The 21,326-nt window shown below is 45.6% G+C and overlaps 1 protein-coding gene across 1 annotated transcript in view; it reads left to right on the top strand.

Annotated features, from left to right (window-relative positions):
- The window catches only part of grk6 (G protein-coupled receptor kinase 6), a 126,251-nt gene extending 106,847 nt beyond the window's left edge, over window positions 1-19,404 (top strand). The window contains exons 13-15 of the mRNA XM_084319590.1: window positions 929-1,066; window positions 7,208-7,342; window positions 19,171-19,404. Of these exons, the coding sequence (XP_084175716.1) occupies window positions 929-1,066; window positions 7,208-7,342; window positions 19,171-19,221 (324 nt within the window). The 3' untranslated portion in view covers window positions 19,222-19,404. The remainder of the gene's footprint in view (window positions 1-928; window positions 1,067-7,207; window positions 7,343-19,170) is intronic.
- Window positions 19,405-21,326: the final 1,922 nt, after the last annotated feature.

The raw sequence follows: 21,326 nt of genomic DNA, 5'->3' as shown, positions 1-21,326 counted from the left end.
CGAGGAAGCTGCGGTGAGTTTCAGCGTGTTTGATTATTATTATCCATACCAACTGCTCTGATCTATACATCACCCATACTACATAAATTATTTAACGTCGGCCACAGACTTATAAACCCCCCCCACTCCGGGCACCAGCAGATGATGAGTCATGACGTTTAGGACCTTGTACAATTGAAATTTTTTATCTGACGTCAATCGGTATCAAACTACATTTGATGATCTATGTATTTATGGCTATAACTCACGTTCTATGGAATGCTGCAGAAAACGATAAAAACATATTTATACTTTAGACCATATTTTAGTATGAATGTGTGAATGAAAAAGTAGAACGTTGCTACATCCTAAACGATAGATACTTGATGTTGAATGGGCCATAGTAATGTCAATTTAGCAATACAATTTAAAAAGTTATAGCCCTGCAAAGAAGGGGAACATCTCCATAGACTTACAGTACTGGCAGAGAAGGGATTAAGATGAGAATAATCTCCGGCAGATAAAGGGTTAATATCGATTATAATCGATTCTAACATAATTCAAATCGATGCATCGAATCGAACACATTAGAATCTATGCATTTCGATTAATCGATGCATCGTTACACCCCTATGGGATATACTTCTCTTTCATTCGTTTTTAATCAAAAAGCGTTCCGTTGGGTTCAGGCATAAATTTAGTTAACAAGATATTGCTCAGTGTCAGCTATTATTGGCAGCCGCTGCCATCTGTACCCATGAGCTGTGTGTTGATTGTCAGGTTCATCATCCTATATGTGTGTAACTTTGGCTGCCATTGCTAATTTGGGCACGAATGTAACAGAATAACCCACAATGTCCAATTGCACTGATAATATTTGTGTCCTTTAGACATCGTCTTTATGTGGACATAAATAAAGATTCTAAATGTATGTTTGTGCGTGTCACAGCCCCAGGCGATATACTGTAAGGATGTCCTGGACATCGAGCAGTTCTCTACAGTGAAGGGAGTTGAACTGGAGCCTAAAGACAACCAGTTCTACATCAAAGTGTCTACTGGCTGCGTCTCCATCCCATGGCAGCATGAGGTTAGTCAACTGTGTCTGTACCCTGTGGTAACATGAGGTTAGTCTACTGTGTCTGTACCCTGTGGTAACATGAGGTTAGTCTACTGTGTCTGTACCCTGTGGTAACATGAGGTTAGTCTACTGTGTCTGTACCCTGTGGCAGCATGAGGTTAGTCTACTGTGTCTGTACCCTGTGGCAGCATGAGGTTAGTCAACTTTGTCTCCATCCTGTGGTAACATGAGGTTAGTCTACTTTGTCTCCATCCTGTGGCAGCATGAGGTTAGTCTACTGTGTCTGTACCCTGTGGTAACATGAGGTTAGTCTACTGTGTCTCCATCCTGTGGTAACATGAGGTTAGTCTACTGTGTCTGTACCCTGTGGTAACATGAGGTTAGTCTACTGTGTCTCCATCCTGTGGTAACATGAGGTTAGTCTACTGTGTCTGTACCCTGTGGTAACATGAGGTTAGTCTACTGTGTCTCCATCCTGTGGTAACATGAGGTTAGTCTACTGTGTCTGTACCCTGTGGTAACATGAGGTTAGTCTACTGTGTCTGTACCCTGTGGTAACATGAGGTTAGTCTACTGTGTCTGTACCCTGTGGTAACATGAGGTTAGTCTACTGTGTCTGTACCCTGTGGCAGCATGAGGTTAGTCTACTGTGTCTGTACCCTGTGGTAACATGAGGTTAGTCTACTGTGTCTGTACCCTGTGGCAGCATGAGGTTAGTCTACTGTGTCTGTACCCTGTGGTAACATGAGGTTAGTCTACTTCGTCTCCATCCTGTGGCAGCATGAGGTTAGTCTACTGTGTCTGTACCCTGAGGTTAGTCTACTGTGTCTGTACCCTGTGGTAACATGAGGTTAGTCTACTGTGTCTGTACCCTGTGGTAACATGAGGTTAGTCTACTGTGTCTGTACTCTGTGGTAACATGAGGTTAGTCTACAGCAGTGGTTCTCAGCCTGGGGTAACGGGACCCCCAGGGGTCTTTGATGTAGTTCCAGGGGATCCCCAAAATGGGGCCAATAGTCCAGTGAGTGAATACTTACAATTTTCTGATCATAGGTTTCACTTTCTCCGCTTTTATATTAGCTACATAATTCATATGAAAGTATACAAATATTCTCAGATGGGGGTCCCTGAGACCAAATCTAATCAAATTAGAGTTCATAGCCTAATTTGTATCAATCTGGGGGTCCGTATGCACACACACACACACACACACACACACACACACACACACACACACACACACACACACACACACTTGTGTGTATGTACACATATTCAATCAATCAAGTGTGCAGGGACTGCTGCCAGACATCCAACTACAATTACTAGGAACCTAAAAAGGACAATAACACTACCGTATGCATACTGCATGTTACAAAGGGTCAGATTAAACCGAATATATATATTTATTGCCTGAGATCCCATGTATAATATTTGTATATCGTTTGACATTCCCTGTATATTCCTTGTACAATATGCACTGAATATCCCTTTAGTCTAGCAGGACAGACCATAATATTCATTCCTCTATTGGAAGCGATCCCATGGCGCCAGGTACCGAGTAAAGCCTTACCCCCTCGAGCTGACTTGAAAGGTACCGACGAGATATGTCTGAACATGCCCGCTTTCGCCCACGGCTACGAGACCTAGAGGCGACAGAAATGAGATAGGCACTATTTGTCCACCGTGGATATAAATATGGCGCAAGAATACAGAACCCCCCTTGCAGTTCCTCTTCAGTTCGCCTTCAGTTCAGTCTGGTTCAGTTACTAAGTAAAGCCTTACCCACTACGCAACGTGCGGTATAACAGGGCTCGCATGCCCCAAGATAGAGCCTCGTGTTATCCTAAATACGTCTGTTTGTCGTATCGTTTTCTATTTATTAGTAAACCTTCATTACGAGTCAAAGACCACGTGGAGTGAGTAATTGTGCGTCGACATAGAGCACTTATTGCCCGAGCTAATAGTATAGTAACTTCAAGGTCAACCGTGCACTACCGCACCGGAGAGGATATCTACACCGGAGCAGCAGCACCACGGAGGACTTACACCCCACCGGCAGTGCCACTCTCCGGGCAAGGATTATTCTTCTTCATCGCTTTGACCAAGCTGCTGGAACAGAGAACCGCCTACCCCACTGCTACTGTGGGATTTACACCTGCCCGTGAGACCATCACTCAAGCCTGTCTCTGTCGTAACAGAGGCTCGACGGCTCTCATCTGCGCGGAGCGCACCCTGAGATTACCACTGCCTATCCCCGCTGCTCCAGAGGTGACATCGCCCCCTTGAACCCTGGACTTGCATAGAGCTTTGGCCCCCTCTGCTGGCTTACAACCGGTAGTACCCCTTATCCCAGAGTACCAGATCTAATTACCTTAATATTCACCATTTGATTACCTATGCACATTCTATTTGCCTTATAAGCGCAATTGACCAAAGTATATTATGTAACAATAATCCCTTTTATGTAATAAATATTGTAAACTAGTATTCTGTGTGGAAAACCTGTTATTGTGCGAGTGTCGTCATCTAGAATACCTTTGTACGGTGTTGGCCAGCAATGTACAAGTCGGTAGTGATTCAATGATATCAGTACTTGATTAATACAGTCAGGGAATTGTACCCCTCAGTTACACTGCACCTTATGTGAATACTGTATATTTCAGTTAGTTAGTTAGTTAATTACCGGTATATTGACTTGTTATATTGTTTACACTGCTTGTTTGTACTACCTGTACCTCCCCTCCCCCTCCCCCATGCTGCTATGATGCCTGAATTTCCCCAAGGGGATCAATAAAGGAATATGTTATCTTATCTTACACATACATGCAGACGCTCAGAGACGCATGCAAAAACAAGCAGTACTAGCTGCACAAACACACATACACACACACTGAACTTGAAATTGAAGAGGTACCATTCCATCTAGTGGTAAAATTGTGTAATAGCACAAAATCCAGTAGACACTTCTGGGGATACCTGAGAGGAACTACCCACTGGGGAGCTCCCCAGGAGAACTATATACCTTCTACACCACCAATAGGAACGCTGAGGTGACACAAGCCGACGCGCTTCTCCCTGGAGAGCGGAGACGACAGTGGCTGAGTCTGTAGTGAGAAAGCTTGGCTGCATTCCAGTTTGGCCAAATAGCAAACATTGAAAATAACATTACTTCACCTATAAACACAACACTGCTTAACATTATACATTCTTGTTGTAACTAAGATGTTCACTGAAAAAGGTAATCGTAGCATTAGAGAGTAATTACCTTATCATCAGACAAATCTTGGCCACTTATTTTGTCAAACACTCCCAGCTTCTCAAAATGTTTGTGGAGAATCTGTTTACTGGGTTTACTGCCATGATGAATCGAACGCAACAAGTTACTTGGAGTGAAAATACAGATTTTACATTCCAATAAAGATGTTAGCCAACAGACAGACTCTCCATTTAAAATTAAGAAGTTGAACCATTTCAACAACTTCAAGGTAAGTTTTTGAGAAATCACTGGTCCAGACTTTATGCTTTAGGTAATATAAAACGCTTCCGGGCGTAAGCAAAAAAAAAAAAAAAAAAAAAAATATATATATATATATATATATATATATATATATATATATATATATATATATATATATATATATAATAAAAAAAATAAACGATAATAAATAAAATAAAAACTCACGACATACCATCGCCCGGGAGATCTAAAGTTTAATTTCAGTCCTGGGCTGTGATATGAAGCGAGCAAAGCATGGAGGTACATATACAGCCCAGGGCCCTCATTCATCAACGTGTTCTACGCACAGATCTGTGCTTACCCTGTGCGTACGATCATTTCTAAGCAAAGAGTGGGATTCATCAATTTCGATTTGAACTTGACTCCGTGCTTACATCTACGCACAGGTCAGACCACACTTACCTGGCGCCCAGTGGTAGAATATATTATTACAACAAGGAAATGAGCTTCTGTGCATAATAACACTGGCATGTTCTGTACGAACCGTAGTTCATTATAGTTCATTGTAAAATAGCAACAGTAGTGTAATTATGGTCAAAACCCTATAAATAGCATTTGGAATAATAGATCTTTCTCTCAGAATGAATGCAGCATGGTTTATATAGCGTTATCGGAATATACGGGGTGTAGGCTACTGACTGACTGCGCTCCGCGTAGCTTGATTGATTGATTGATTGATTGAAAAGTTTATTAACAGATTGCAGAATGGGTACAGTACAGTACAGCTCAGTACATACAATTGTTAATTGGGGATGCAGACCAACTTTCGTCTTGTTTACATCAGGGTCCCCCATTTTCAATTCATCATAAATCATAAAGCTCAACTCGTTATTATTTTGCGCACAGACCGCCGAAACACGGGAACGTTTTGATTATATTTAAAAGGCTTTACGTTAAACGAAACAAGTGGAATTTCGAACCTGTAAGCAGAATAAGTCATATGAATATAGTGTTCTTCCTCCTTTTTACTGTATAAGAAAGAATAGAAAACGCATTGCAATGACACCATGCAGATAGTGGACAGACTATATGATGGGATTCAAGTTCGCGTTTTTGTTGCTCATAGGCATGCTGTCAGAGTATGATATCTTAATCAAACATTCTAGAACATTTGTCGTCACAGATCATGTCCTAATAGAACATAGGCTATGGCATGGATCGTGATATTGTGTGGACTGTTATTATTACTGTACACCGGTACCACCCATTGTGACAACAGCCTTGTGAGTCCCGCACACAAACATGATGGAATTCAAGTTCATGTATTGAAAGGCGGCTACATCATACATGCAGTGAGATTCATTGTTCTTGTATATGCTCTCGTATTATATTGTTTATATAGGCTACCCAATACTGACATCAAAATAGATTGTAGTATGCCTCTAGAAATCATATGCAGCAGGTAGAAAATTTACGGGAGATCCATCGCGATTTGGAATAGAATTGAGGAGAACTTTAATCCCTGTGTATTAATCAAACAACACGGGAAAAGGCAGTCATATTCCAGCGCGGTCTTTATTAGCCGACAACAAAATAGATGCCTCTAAAAATCAGATAGCCAATCGAACACAACTAATAAAGGCATTCATATTACAGCACGGTTATGATGACACACAACCAACGCCAAACAGTGGTCAACGAACGGTCTTTATTAGTATTTTGAGCTGTCCAGGCAGAATTGCAGCAATGGTCTTAGGGAGCCGTTGATATCTGACATCACCGTTTACAAATCCGCCTTTTATTTATCCCATAATACGATAGTGTCTTCTTGGTTCGACAGCAGTGAATTCTCCGTGGAGTTTCTCAGAGTCCCGCTCGGGTCAGTCCATTATTTCACATCCCATGGGGGGTGTTTCCTCATTTTCATGACCATATATGGATAATCATGCACGAGCATTGACGGTAGAACAAAGTGGTATTCATCAACACGGAGGACCATAGAGCCTGCTTACGCACCGTGTGATGAATCCCGACTTCCCTGTGCGTACACTAGTTCTACATTCCGTGCTTACGTGTGGAAATAGAAATGTTCTACGCACACTATTGATGAATGAGGGCCCAGGAACCAGCAGTATTGTGTCTTATAATATTGACAGTGTCTCATCACATGATGTGTGTCTCTTAGGATGTGTTCTGGATGGGTTTTTATTATTGTACAACCATTTGCTGCAATAGATGGTTTAATCTCCATGATGAGAGCGTTGGTGAAATTCATTAGGTGTACGACAGATGGATGGATGAGAAGGAGAGAGGGGTGATTTAGATAACATAGCACCATTATCTGGCTGCTGTTGTTTATCAAAACAAGCACTTGGGTGCCTGGACACACATTTATTGGTGTCATTATACTTTAATAGGAACTCCTGCCTGTATGGATGTTGCTTTTTGAAGAAAGACAATGTTTGCGCATGTTACTAGGCAGCGATTTGACCTTTCCAATATACATAGCACACACGCACACACACACTCTGTCTTGTTGTTCTTCTCTCTCTCTCTCTCTCTCTCTCTCTCTCTCTCTCTCTCTCTCTCTCTCTCTCTCTCTCTCTCTCTCTCTCTCTCTCTCTCTATCCGTCTCCCCCTCTCACTCCATTAATTGGTCTAACCAGTGGCGTCTCCCTGCCTCTCACCAGATGATCGAGTCGGAGTGTTTCGTGGAGCTGAATGTGTTCCATCAAGACGGGACGATCCCCCCTGACCTGGACTGGAGGGGTCAGCCCTCTCCGCCTCCCAAACAGGGCCTGCTACAGAGGCTGTTCGGCAGACAGGTCAGAGACCGTCACCTAGTCACCAGGCACATCCTTAACTCAATCCGTGCCAGACCCGAGTATAGTCGGGTTTTCATCGTTATTTCTTTTATTCGATATGTTTATTCATTTCTCTCACACGGACCTCTGGGTTATCATAGGGAATCACTCTGAGATCGCTAGAGTGCAATATCGGCCTCATCCTGGTAGGTGGCAGTATCGATGCGGTTCACTCGATGACATTGAAACGCGTCCAATGCCCCCGATGCATGTGTTGTGGTGGATTATGTTGGCGACACGATGGACACCAATACTGGAAATCGCGATCAGACAATTGGAATATTCTTTTTGGGGTACCTCCTAGTGAAGGTATGACACAAATATGACATCAATCCTGCTTTGATCTAACCATGATTTCGATCGCAACGACCATGTGTAACGTACTCCAGAACGTATGCCGTTGGTGACGATCAAAGCATCAAAAAACTACCCCCCCCCCCCCTTTCATGCATTCATGATGAAACATAACATAATACCTATTATATACATTTGATTTGGAAATAGTAGCGTGTCCAGGCGAGAAACGGCAATGCTTTTAGGAAATTCACGCATTGCTCCATAGCGCCGTCTTCTGGAATTAGCCAGGATCACTCTGAAACTATACTTATATTCATCACGGTATAACACGTGAACATATACATGAAAGAATTTATAATTTTTCACATATTGAATGATGGATAGTTGATGTCAAATTAGCCATAGTATTGTATCCATCGCTATAATATAGAATATAAATATAGCCCTGCAAACACTGCCACGCATCCCTATCTCTTAGAACGGTGGCGCAGTAGGAACAAAGATTTTCGCTATACAATTATTATTGTTACAAAGGATCAGATTAAACCGAATATATATATTTATTTATTGATATATATTGCATAGTATTTGTATATCGTTTGATATCCCTTGTATATTCCTTGTACATATACACGGAATATCCCTTTAGTCCAGCCCATAATATTCCATTCTCCTATTGGACAGTGGTCCACCGGCGCCAGGGACCGGCCCCCGGAGCCAAGTTCAAAGTCACCGACACGACATGTCTGTACTTGCCCCGGCCCTGCCCAGGGATACGGCGACAGAAATGAGAGTGGCACTATTTGTGCACCGTGCGTATAAATACGGCGCAGGTGAATGTAGAAGCCCCTTAGCCCCTTACCTCCGTACCCTTCGTCCACTTAGTATGTTACCCACTAAGTGAAGCCTCACCCACGATACAACGTGCGGTGAAGTATGGCCTGTTTGGCCTCAGAATAGAGCATCGAGACCGTGTGCGAATTAGTAACTGAATTGTCAGAGTTTGGCACTATACCGTCGAGTGCGACATATTTCTATTGAGTCTTTAATAGTCTATTTGTGTATAGTGTATCGTGCGGTTAGAATTCTATAGTGACCAGCATCTCCAACGCTTTCTCGTATTAGCTAGAGTTCTTATCCAGGCTGGGCCGACCACATGGCGCTTTCACCCGAGGAGATCTAGGCGAGAACCGTATGGACATGTACACTGGATTAATCTACCCGACGACTACATAGCCCTTTGCGGCTGGAATATATTTGCTTTGGTCCTATGATTTATGGAGCGGATAATCGCCGACGCCTGCACGTGTTGGATTTACCCCGAGAGGAGTCAAGTCGAGTCGGCGCTCAGAGAGCCTGAGGCCGCCTAGCTTTCTTCACTGTAGAGCTACAGTCTACAAGAGAACCAAGCTGTATTCGTCTGTGGATCAAGAGACTACTGCACCGGCTTCTGTACCTGAAGTCTCCCTAGTCATCGTTGACCAGACGTCCTACTACCGACAGATCTTCTACCCCCTTGCTGGCTTACAACCAGTGGGAACCCTTTCCAGTATCTCCCGCTATTACTAGTGTACCATAGATATAATTCCCTGAGATTCAGGTTGTATAATTACCTCCTGCGTAACCAGAGAATGGACATTCGTTATTGATTTGCCTACGCATACTCCTTTGCCTTACAAGTGCATTCAAAGAATAATGTAAAGTATCCTATGTACCTTTTGCTCCATTAAATACTTGATTAATACCTTTGACTGGAACCGATTTCATTGTGGGAAGTGTTCATCATATTCATATATCGTGTACTGTATGGCCAGTAATTAAAGTACATAAAGCGGTAGTGGTTTAATGATACCATACTTATCAATACAGTCAGGGAATTGTACCCCTCAGTTACAATTGGTCCTTCGAGCCGGAGAATAACTAGTGTAATATTAATATAGTGGTATTAATATTGAAATGGCCTATGATGAACACTCCACAAAACGGTCCTCCTAAAGTAGATCGCCCGCAGCGTAGACGGCAGCCACCTCAGTACTTAGAGGATTACGTTGCCAGTATACTACCTAGCCTTCTACAGACGGTAAACGCGGAAAAAGTAGAAAGTAAAATTATGTCCGACCCTATCAACCAGGCTACCCCGCCAACAGAGGCCCTAGTGGGTTCTAATGTAACTGACCAAGCTCACGGTAGGGACCAGGAGGGAACTGACACGACTTTACCCCCCGCCAAGACCGAAGAAGTAGTCCCCGGAGAGCTCCAGGAGAAAGACAACCCTCCAGAGATGGAACTCTGCCCGGTACAAGAAGAGGAGAGCGCCCAGGAGATAGAGCTCCAGGACTCCCCGCAGGAGAACGCATCTCCAACGAGTACTGCCAGGAGCGGATCACCTCAACCAGCGTCTTCCCCCAGCGAGGCGGACAAGATGCTGGCACAGGCATTCCTCGCCAGCCTAGCAGCCTCAACAGAGCGCGATCGACTCCAAGCACAGACGCTTAGTGAGCGCGAACATTCTTCCATGGAAAGAGAACGCCTTCAAGCGCAGCAACGGAGCGACGAAGATCGTATACGTCTAGAGATTAGACGCCTTCAGGCGGAAGAGAATATGGTAAGAGACCGGGCCGAGGCAGAGCGTGCCGCCGCCGAAGCCCAGCGCGCCGCTGCCGGTGCCCAAAGAGAAGCAGAGCGCGCCGCCGCCGAAGCCCAGCGCGCCGCTGCCGGTGCCCAAAGAGAAGCAGAGCGCGACATCGCTCTCACCAAGCGCGAAGCCGAGCGCGACCGATTACAAGCGCAGCTAATGGAGCAGCTGATCGCCAGGGCAACACCCCCTCCCTCCGCACGGGGTTCCAGGGCCTCGTCAAGACACGGGTCAAGGGCACCCTCCCCTAACCGATCAAGCGACCCTGAGCCCGACCACCAGAGAGAGCCTATACCCCCCTCTGTACTCCTTCCCCGACCGGTCCCAGTGAGACCCAGCTACAAGGAAGGAATGGTATACACCGCGGAGAGGCTAAATAGACGACTACAGGATCTAGAGGACCTGACAGAGGAAGAAGAAGAGGGAGAGGAGGAGAGTCAAGCCCGACAGCAGCACAGTACTCCACAGGACCAGGAGGTCCAGTACAGCCCAGGCTCTACCCCCGCGGCTCTGCGCTACAGACCCCCGACTCAATTCACGGGTGATATTGACGCACGACCAGTCCCGAGGAATAGCACCTGGATACGCGGGCCATGGTACCCTGCCGGTACCAGCCCACCGAGAGGCGTAAGAGGAGACTCGCCTAGGAGGCCTCTCTTCCAACGCTCACCGATGTGCCAGCCATCTACGGCATCATACATTGGCACACCGACGTTTCCAGACTTCACCCATGAGAACAGAGCACAGTACACGGAGCTACGGATGTGCTTAGAGACAATGATGGCTGATGTAGCTGATGAACGCCACAAGTATGCTATCCTATCCTATCAAGGTGCCCCGAGCGCACAATATAGCGCTGGCCTATGCCACCTCTACTACCCCATACACAGCGGCTCTAGCAGCACTCGACCAAAGATATGGACGCATATGGGACTACGTAATACAAGAGATAAGGCATATTGACCGCCTACCCCCAGCAACAGACAATCGCTCACTAGACGACCTGTCTATCAAGGTACAATCCCTGGTAGGGATGCTGGGGGCGCAACGAGAAAAGGGTATGCACGAACTATACGCAAACTCTAATGTCGAGAGGATTTTAGAGAAGCTTCCGCCCGCCCGACAAGAGCGCTTCAGGCGGCAAAGAGACCACCGTGATCCTAACGGTCCCGAGCCATCCCTCCTAGACCTAGCCGACTTCCTGGCGAGAGAAGTCAGCAGCCTGCGATTGGATACGTTTGTGCGGAGCACACCAAGCTCCAGAGAGGGACCTAGGAGAGCAAACGATGGCCGAAGATTGGTGACTGTCATGCACCAATCAGAACCAGTACCGAGCAGCAAGAACCACAGTACCCCCTCGATGAAAGAGAAGTGGAAGATGGTGTGCCCGTACTGCGAGAAAGAACACTGGTTGTCACAATGTGACACATTCAAGAAGATGACCGCCGACGAAGTGGGTCAATGGATAAAGTCCAACCGACGCTGTTACCGATGTGCGCGCAGTCACATGGCAGCCGAGTGCCGCTTAAAGAAGAGGTCTAGTCGGTGTGACGGAGCCCACCTAGATGTCCTACACGACAGTAACAGAAGAAAGCCCGCACCCTCAAGCAGCACAAAGGCAAGTGTTATGTACATTGACCCCGCCAGCAGCGGGGGCGCCCGAGTGCTCTTAAAGGTGGTCCGCGTAACACTGAGTTACCAAGACAAGGTCATGGACACTTACGCCGTCCTTGACGACGGGTCAGAGAAGACCCTTCTCCTCGCATCCGCTGCGGCCCAGCTGGGGCTGCGGGGGAGCGAAAACCAGATGACGATTCGGACAATAAGAAGAGATCTAAAGACGATAAAGGGCGAGAATGTCTCCTTCACTATCGCAGCAAGCGGGCAGCCAGAGAGACGGTATAGGATTACTAATGCTTTCACCAGCCAAGAAATAGGCCTGTCGCAGTACACCTACCCCATCGCCAAGCTGATGGATAAATATGTGCACCTGCGTCAACTACCTATCCCGCTCATAGACGGTGCCACCCCGACCCTGCTGATAGGCTCCGACCATGCAGACCTCATAGTCCCGATAGACCGGGTCCACACAGGGCCCAGAGGCTGTCCTGCAGCAGTCGAGACCCGCCTAGGATGGACATTACAAGGCCCCCTCGCTAAGTCTCTTAACCGAACAGCAGCCACTAGCTGCCTCCACTCCAGAGTGACAGAAGAAGACACCACCCTCCTACAGCATGTCGAGAGGCTATGGACACTAGAGACAATGCCCTTTAAGAACGAAAAGAAAGACATTTGTTCCAAGGAAGACATTTACGCCATAGCACTCCTCGAGCAAGGGACAAAGAGAGTCAAAGTCAACGGAGTGATGAGATACGCAACTCCACTCCTGAGGCGAGAGGGTATGCCCACCTTCCACGCCCCAAAAGAAGCGACGGAGCGGTATCTATTGAACACAGAGCGGCGCCTAGCCAGAGACCCCGCTCAAGAGACTGTGTACCGCGCTGAGATTAACAAGCTAATCACAGCGGGACACATAAAGAAAATTGACATTAAAGAGGCCGATCAGACGACCGAATCATGGTACGTGCCGCACCACAAAGTCCACCACAACGGCAAGGATCGTATTGTGTTCAACTGCAGCTACCAGATCGGATCACAAAATCTGAATAAAGAGCTCTTGCCCGGCCCAACACTCGGCCCCTCCCTACTAGGCGTGTTACTACGTTTCCACCAGGACAAGGTGGCCATCAGCGACGACATCAAAGGGATGTTCCTGCAGGTGAGACTAGTGGAGGAGGACAAGCCCCTGCTGCGGTTCCTATGGAGAGAGAGGATCGGGGATGAGCAACCAGCCATCTATCAATGGGAAGTCCTCCCTTTCGGAACCACATGCAGCCCATGCTGTGCTACGTTTGCACTGCAAAAACACGTCGCAGAGGACCCAGCAGCTGATGAAGAGGTCCGAAAAAGTGTAGAAAATAGTTTCTACGTGGACAACTGTCTGCAAAGCGTCTCAACGCCAGAAGAAGCCGAGGCCCTTCTACTCGAGCTCCGCGCCTCCCTGATCAAAGGCGGCTTTGATCTCAGGCAGTGGGCCAGCAGCGACCCGCAAGTATTGCGCAGCCTCTCCCCCGAGGACAAGGCAGCAAGCAGCGAGACCTGGATGGCGACCATCCCAGGAGAAGCCCAAGAAATGACATTAGGACTAGTCTGGCGCTTCAAAACAGACTCGCTCCATTATAAACACACACCCCTGACCAAGGAGCAGGGAAGGTCGACTGCACTACCGACCACCAGACGGAGTGTATACAGAACACTCGCCAGACAATATGACCCATTGGGATGTATTCTACCTTACACCACCAGGGCAAAGATGATTGTAAGAGCGTTATGGGACAAGGACCAGGGCTGGGACGACCCCATACCCGAACACCTTGCATCCACATGGAGAGAGTGGGAGACGGAACTCAGCTCACTCCCAGGTGTTAACATACACCGCAGCTACTTCCCACCCACAGTGAGGCCGGAGACGTGCCAGATGGACCTGCACGTCTTCAGCGACGCCTCCGAAGTAGCCTACGGCTCGGTGGCCTACTTGCGTGCCCGAGAGGAGGGAGGAGAAATACATACTGCTTTCATCCTGGCTCGCTCAAGAATAGCCCCACGAAAGCAACAATCTATCCCGCGTCTAGAGCTCTGCGCAGCCCTAGCAGGAGCGCACCTCGCCACGTTAATCCAACGTGAACTCACCATTCCGGTGCAAAGAACAATCTTGTGGTCAGACTCCACGACAGTACTCACATGGATCCGGTCTGATTCGTGCAGATACAAGGTCTTCGTGGGAGTCAGAGTCACAGAGATTCAAGAGTTAACAGAAGTAGCAAGCTGGAGGTATGTGGACACAAAACACAACCCAGCTGACGTCATCACCCGGGGAATGTCCCTGGATGACCTCACCCGTCACAACCCATACAGTGACGGACCAGAGTTTCTCAAGCTCCCGGAAGAAGAGTGGCCTACACCCACCCCACGGGAGGCGAGTAAAGAGGAGGCCGAAAACAAGAAATCTGTGTTCTGTGGATTGAACACACTCGTCTCCACAGACCCCGACATAGACGATTGCCTCACCCTAGAGAGTGCGCAGCTAAAGACATTTCTGTGGCACCACCCAGAGGTTCAGCCCACTACTGACATTTCAGCAGCTGACTACGAAGAAGCAGAACTTCTTCTACTACAACGAGCCCAGAGAGACTCGTTCCCCGATGAGCTAGACTGTCTACAGGGAGCAAAGCCCGTCCCATCAGACAGCAGACTGCTCCACCTATCACCCGAGAGCGACGCCCATAGTCTCATCAGAGTGGGTGGTCGTCTGCGAAGAGCTCCAGACTTACCGGATGACGTCAAGTACCCGATAGTCTTAAACAGCCGACACAAGGTCACAGAGCTGATCATAAAGAAATACGACGAGGATGTGCATCACGCCGGGGCAGAGAGAGTCTTCGCGGAGATCAGACGTCGTTACTGGATACTGCAAGGGAGAGAAGCAGTGCGGCGCTTCCAGCGAACCTGTCTAGACTGTCGTAAGTGGCGAGCGCAGCCCAGTATACCCCGGATGGCTGACCTACCTCCCTGTCGCCTCCGACTCGGCGACAAGCCTTTTCACTCCACCGGTATGGACTGTTTCGGCCCGCTGTATATAAAGAAAGGAAGAGGAACCGAGAAGCGGTGGGGTATTGTATTCAAATGCATGACCACCCGAGCGATACATATAGAACTCCTTCCAACCATGAGCACAGACTCATTCCTTATGGCCTTCCGAAGATTCACATCGCGGAAAGGCAAACCGTCTATATTGTTGTCTGATCACGGGACAAACTTCAAAGGCGGAGAAAGAGAGCTGAGAGAGAGCTTCCAAGCTATGGGCCCAGAACTTAAGACCCACCTCGCTCCATCCCAGATTGACTACCAGTTTAATCCCCCGAACGCACCTCACTTCGGTGGAACTTGGGAACGAGAAGTACGTTCAATAAAGACAGCCCTGTACGCCGTGCTTGGGGCCCAGACCGTGGCGGAAGAAGTCCTAATGACAGTCCTCACGGAGATCGAGGGAGTATTGAACTCAAAGCCCCTCGGTTACGTCTCAAGTGATGTAGCAGATGTCGACCCAGTCACCCCCAACACACTCTTGATTGGGCGGCTGGACCCCGCGCTACCACAGACAATGTACAGGCCTGAAGAAGCGAATGGCCGAAGAATGTGGAGGTACAGTCAAGTATTGGCTGACAAGTTTTGGAACAGCTTCCTACTCCACTACCTACCGTCTCTACAGACCCGCCAGAAATGGGTAAAAGAGAGAGACAATTTGACAGAAGGAACAGTCGTCATGATTATCGACCAGTCACTACCCCGAGCTATGTGGCCGGCTGGCCGCATAAGCAAAGTGATCACCGGTGCCGACGGAAAGGTCCGAGCAGCTGAAGTGCTCGTCCAAGGGCGGACCTACACCCGACCCGTGGCGAGGCTAATAGAACTGCCAAGGCTCCCCGATACTATCGATGACGACCATGACCCCATGACTTTGTGAACATGACCGACCCTCACAGCAGACATTGAGTAGTGGACAGTGCGGTTAATCTGTCTCTGCTTAGCTAATTAGGTGGGACTAATTAGGGGGCGGCTGTTACAAAGGATCAGATTAAACCGAATATATATATTTATTTATTGATATATATTGCATAGTATTTGTATATCGTTTGATATCCCTTGTATATTCCTTGTACATATACACGGAATATCCCTTTAGTCCAGCCCATAATATTCCATTCTCCTATTGGACAGTGGTCCACCGGCGCCAGGGACCGGCCCCCGGAGCCAAGTTCAAAGTCACCGACACGACATGTCTGTACTTGCCCCGGCACTGCCCAGGGATACGGCGACAGAAATGAGAGTGGCACTATTTGTGCACCGTGCGTATAAATACGGCGCAGGTGAATGTAGAAGCCCCTTACCCCCGTACCCTTCGTCCACTTAGTATGTTACCCACTAAGTGAAGCCTCACCCACGATACAACGTGCGGTGAAGTATGGCCTGTTTGGCCTCAGAATAGAGCATCGAGACCGCGTGCGAATTAGTAACTGAATTGTCAGAGTTTGGCACTATACCGTCGAGTGCGACATATTTCTATTGAGTCTTTAATAGTCTATTTGTGTATAGTGTATCGTGCGGTTAGAATTCTATAGTGACCAGCATCTCCAACGCTTTCTCGTATTAGCTAGAGTTCTTATCCAGGCTGGGCCGACCACATGGCGCTTTCACCCGAGGAGATCTAGGCGAGAACCGTATGGACATGTACACTGGATTAATCTACCCGACGACTACATAGCCCTTTGCGGCTGGAATATATTTGCTTTGGTCCTATGATTTATGGAGCGGATAATCGCCGACGCCTGCACGTGTTGGATTTACCCCGAGAGGAGTCAAGTCGAGTCGGCGCTCAGAGAGCCTGAGGCCGCCTAGCTTTCTTCACTGTAGAGCTACAGTCTACAAGAGAACCAAGCTGTATTCGTCTGTGGATCAAGAGACTACTGCACCGGCTTCTGTACCTGAAGTCTCCCTAGTCATCGTTGACCAGACGTCCTACTACCGACAGATCTTCTACCCCCTTGCTGGCTTACAACCAGTGGGAACCCTTTCCAGTATCTCCCGCTATTACTAGTGTACCATAGATATAATTCCCTAAGATTCAGGTTGTATAATTACCTCCTGCGTAACCAGAGAATGGACATTCGTTATTGATTTGCCTACGCATACTCCTTTGCCTTACAAGTGCATTCAAAGAATAATGTAAAGTATCCTATGTACCTTTTGCTCCATTAAATACTTGATTAATACCTTTGACTGGAACCGATTTCATTGTGGGAAGTGTTCATCATATTCATATATCGTGTACTGTATGGCCAGTAATTAAAGTACATAAAGCGGTAGTGGTTTAATGATACCATACTTATCAATACAGTCAGGGAATTGTACCCCTCAGTTACAATTATTGTATGTATTTTTATTTCTATTTGGGTTATTTTTAGAATTTTTTTTGTATGTTTATTTTGTTTGTTATTTTAGATTTGTAAGATATTTTGTTTATGTATGATATTGTGAGAAAGGGGCAGGACTAGATAAGCATTTGCTTCCTTCTGCTCCTTCTTGAACTCATTTGTTCAAGAAGAATGTAAGATTTAATTTTAAATTTGTTTCTTTAGTTTATAATTTTTATTGTGTTTTTATATGGTTGATTGTTCGAGATAAAATAAACTCAACTCAACTCAACTTTTTAGCTAGAAATGCCTACGCAGCAGATATGCCTACGCCCGCAAACCTGCATATCGGGGGGAAACATTGGCTATATTGATTTCGATGGACAATGGTGGAAAGTAATTCGAATAAAATACTTGTTGTTGACCAATTTCATTCAAATCAGATCAAAACTGTAGGAGTTATGGCTGATGCGGTCAGACACATGTGATGTGTGTAAAGATATTACAGTACATACAGGTTGGGCACAGTGTTGTAGTGCTTTGGAAATGTCACATCTGTCTGAACGTGCATACATTTGGTTTATCATTTGAAATACATTCCTGGGTCCATTCTTTGATTAATAATTGTGAATTAATCAGATTGGGAGTGGATCATAATTTCACCAGAGTGACCCTGTGTAGGTAATGTATCCACCAATAATAATAAAAAAGATAATAATGTGTCCAGCCCTTTGAGTGCAATCAGGCAATTGGGAGTGAGCGCCCCCACTACTGAGAGTCTATGCGTGCTAATCTCGGTGCGTGCTAATATCGGTGCATGCTAATATCTGTGCATGCTAATATCTGTGCATGCTAATCTCGGTGCATGCTAATCTCGGTGCATGCTAATCTCGGTGCATGCTAATCTCGGTGCATGCTAATATCTGTGCATGCTAATCTCGGTGCATGCTAATATCTGTGCATGCTAATCTCTGTGAGTGCTAATCTCGGTGCATGCTAATCTCGGTGCATGCTAATATCGGTGCATGCTAATATCGGTGCGTGCTAATCTCGGTGCATGCTAATCTCTTTCCATTGCGACAGCAGAATTGCAGACTATATCACAATAAGAGGAAAAGCATATTGAACAAACAGTCCAGTATGTGAACTTGTATCAAGGCTTGTACAGGTGTGACGTAGGGGCATATACATGTCAAAAACATTTAGTTTTTTTCTTCTAATGGTTAACTCAGGGAAACATGACTACAAATTATTATTTGTGCAGACCTCGTCACCAGAGCGCCTCTTTCATATCCTTCCCCTGGAGAGGGAGCGCTTCTCTGTATTTTCCTGAAATGTCAAGTTGCATGTGTGATGTCACTAGTGGGTAGAACCACTCATGGTCCCATATATGGTCATTTGACACCTTTACCTTCAGCTACACAGAAAGCATGACTAGATATTGCCATTTCTTGAGACAATATAAGCTGCTGACATGGAATTCCTGGTAAAATATCAATGGGTGCTTGTTATCAATTTGCATATTCATAGATCCTTGCATTCTTAATGAGGGTACAGGTGTACAGATGCTGCTCAGCCATTTTCAGCAGTTTATTGACACATTTATACAAATTATTATTCAATATATTTTTTTAAGGGTTTAAAATACACCTGGAGGGAATCTTTATATAATAATAATAATAATAATAATAATAATAATAATAATAATAATAATAATAATAATAATAATAATAATAATAATAATAATAATAATAATAATAATAATAATAATAATAAATAATAATTCTATGATCTGGTCAATTCCTGCTCTCTGTCTCCCTCCCCAGGAATGTTGTGGTAACTGCAGCGACAGTGACGAGGAGCCGACCAGGTTCTGAGAGACGAGCCCAGCGAGGCTCCCTGCCACACACAGGATCTCATTTGTTTACAACTTTTGCACATTTGTATTTTTAAGACGGTTCTACATGAATATATCGGAATGTATATTTTCCGCATAGCCATAATGTTTTATTGTTATTTAAAATGTGTAAAGAAAAAGAATAATAATCATGATTGGGACTCTGTCCACGTGTTCAAAACAGACAACACACTGATAAGCGCTACTGTATGTGGCCACACTGCCCCCCCCCCCCCCCCCCTACATACTGCTCTGCCTGCGTTATCAACCAGTACCACACTCCTATCTCTTCTTCTTTCTTATTAAAGGTACACTATGCAATTGGGGGAGAGACATTTGTATTTGCAGAGCATGTGGTTAGTTTACAAAACACATTTTCTATACATGTAATTCTTAAAAAGAAATCGTGAATGAAAACGGAATCACTTTGAGGCACTGTGAACCAAGCAGTGCTTTGAACTGTAAATAAGTAGTACTTGTAAGTACGAGTACGTTTCTTGTAGCTTTCTAGATTCAAACAATGTCCCAGGAACCCAATGTTCCTCTGAGGACCGTCTTTATTCAGTCGTGAAAATAAACCTTGCGATTTTCTTCCACCTGGGTTTCAAACCTCTCTCCCAAAATGACATAGTGAACCTTTAAGTGTCCCGACTGTCCTCAGAAAACGTGGTATTGAATGATTACCGTGATCCATGAAACTGTGTCCACAAATATTTTTCTACCGATACTTATTTTTTATCTGCTTTGTGGAATTATATAGACAATCAATTTCTGTGAGTGCGTATAATATTCCATTGATATTCAAAATATTTTTGAGCGTTTTTGTTTTTGAGTTTGCTTAACCTAAAGATCATATCTTACTCATAACAACCATATCCCGACAATACAACCTGGAGGAAGATAGTTGGTATGTACAGATCTTAGCTGTAATACTGAGGCGTTCACGCACCTTATCATGTGTATTATTGCCGTTTGTGAGAGGGACATGTAAATACATATTAAAAAAACTTATCTTCAATAAGACCTTAACTGAGATAACGAGCTATTAGCTGGTGTGTGCAATATTGTGCATGTAAACACGCTTGTGTCAGTGTGAACAGCGGGCACGACTTCCTCTTTTGATCAGGAGGATTAAGACTGAAGTGAAGCTTACTGTAGAGTTTGTTTTGTGATCTGAACTTGAGGAGAATAAAGACTGAATCTTAGAGGCTGATCTTAACACAAGGAGAATAAAGAATGAATCTTAGAGGCTGATCTGAACACGAGGAGGATAAAGACTGAATCTTAGGAGTCGTAGTTGATCAAGACTTGAGGATAGGGACAAACCGTTGCAGCCAACTGGCCAAGTGCTTCAAGATGACATATCTGTGCTTTAGATTTTTATTAACACATTGACCGCCAGCACCAGGGGGCGCTGATACCCCATTCATCGCCAGGTCTTTATTCAATGGATATAGTTTTAGACTGTGACATTTGTGAGTGCTTAAAATATATCTTATATTATATCTATGGGTCTAATAACGCCGTCGGGTCTCAGTGAGTTGCTTCTAGTCAACATGCCCGAGACAGATTGTTTTTTCATCGGTACATTTCCGTTTTATACCGTTTTGAATAGAGTATGGTTTGGGTGTTTTTCAGTAATTCCAGGAAAAAGGCGAGAAAAGGGCATTTTACTGTAATCCAGTCATCACGTTGTAATTTTTCGGCTGATTATCTAATCATCCAGAAATCAACGCTAGATTATCATTAGTATGTCTCCCCCCCTCCCCCACTGCAGCCAATGGTAAACAGCCATACACGGTCCGCACATAGCTGTGATCGCGGTAGAAATAAATGTCAGATCAACGATCAAATTTATATATAATCTTCTTACCTTGTATCTGATGTAATGCAACAGAGATAATCCAAATATCTGATCGCAATTCCAAATAATGCTTGTGGAGGTCCGCACCACACTACCAACCGGTTCACAATGACGGGCGGGCGGAGTTACTGCTCGATGCCACCGTTGTATAGAACTGGTTCGCCCGAGTATTTAAACCCTGCCTGCCTGGCTCAGATCACCTCCTAAAACACACCAACCCA

This window comes from Notolepis coatsorum (assembly GCF_963971535.1).
Source record: "Notolepis coatsorum genome assembly, chromosome: 8".
NCBI classification, from domain to species: Eukaryota; Metazoa; Chordata; class Actinopteri; order Aulopiformes; family Paralepididae; genus Notolepis; species Notolepis coatsorum.
The sequence above is the reverse complement of the archived record's forward strand: the minus strand, read 5'-3'. Positions and strand labels throughout refer to the sequence as shown.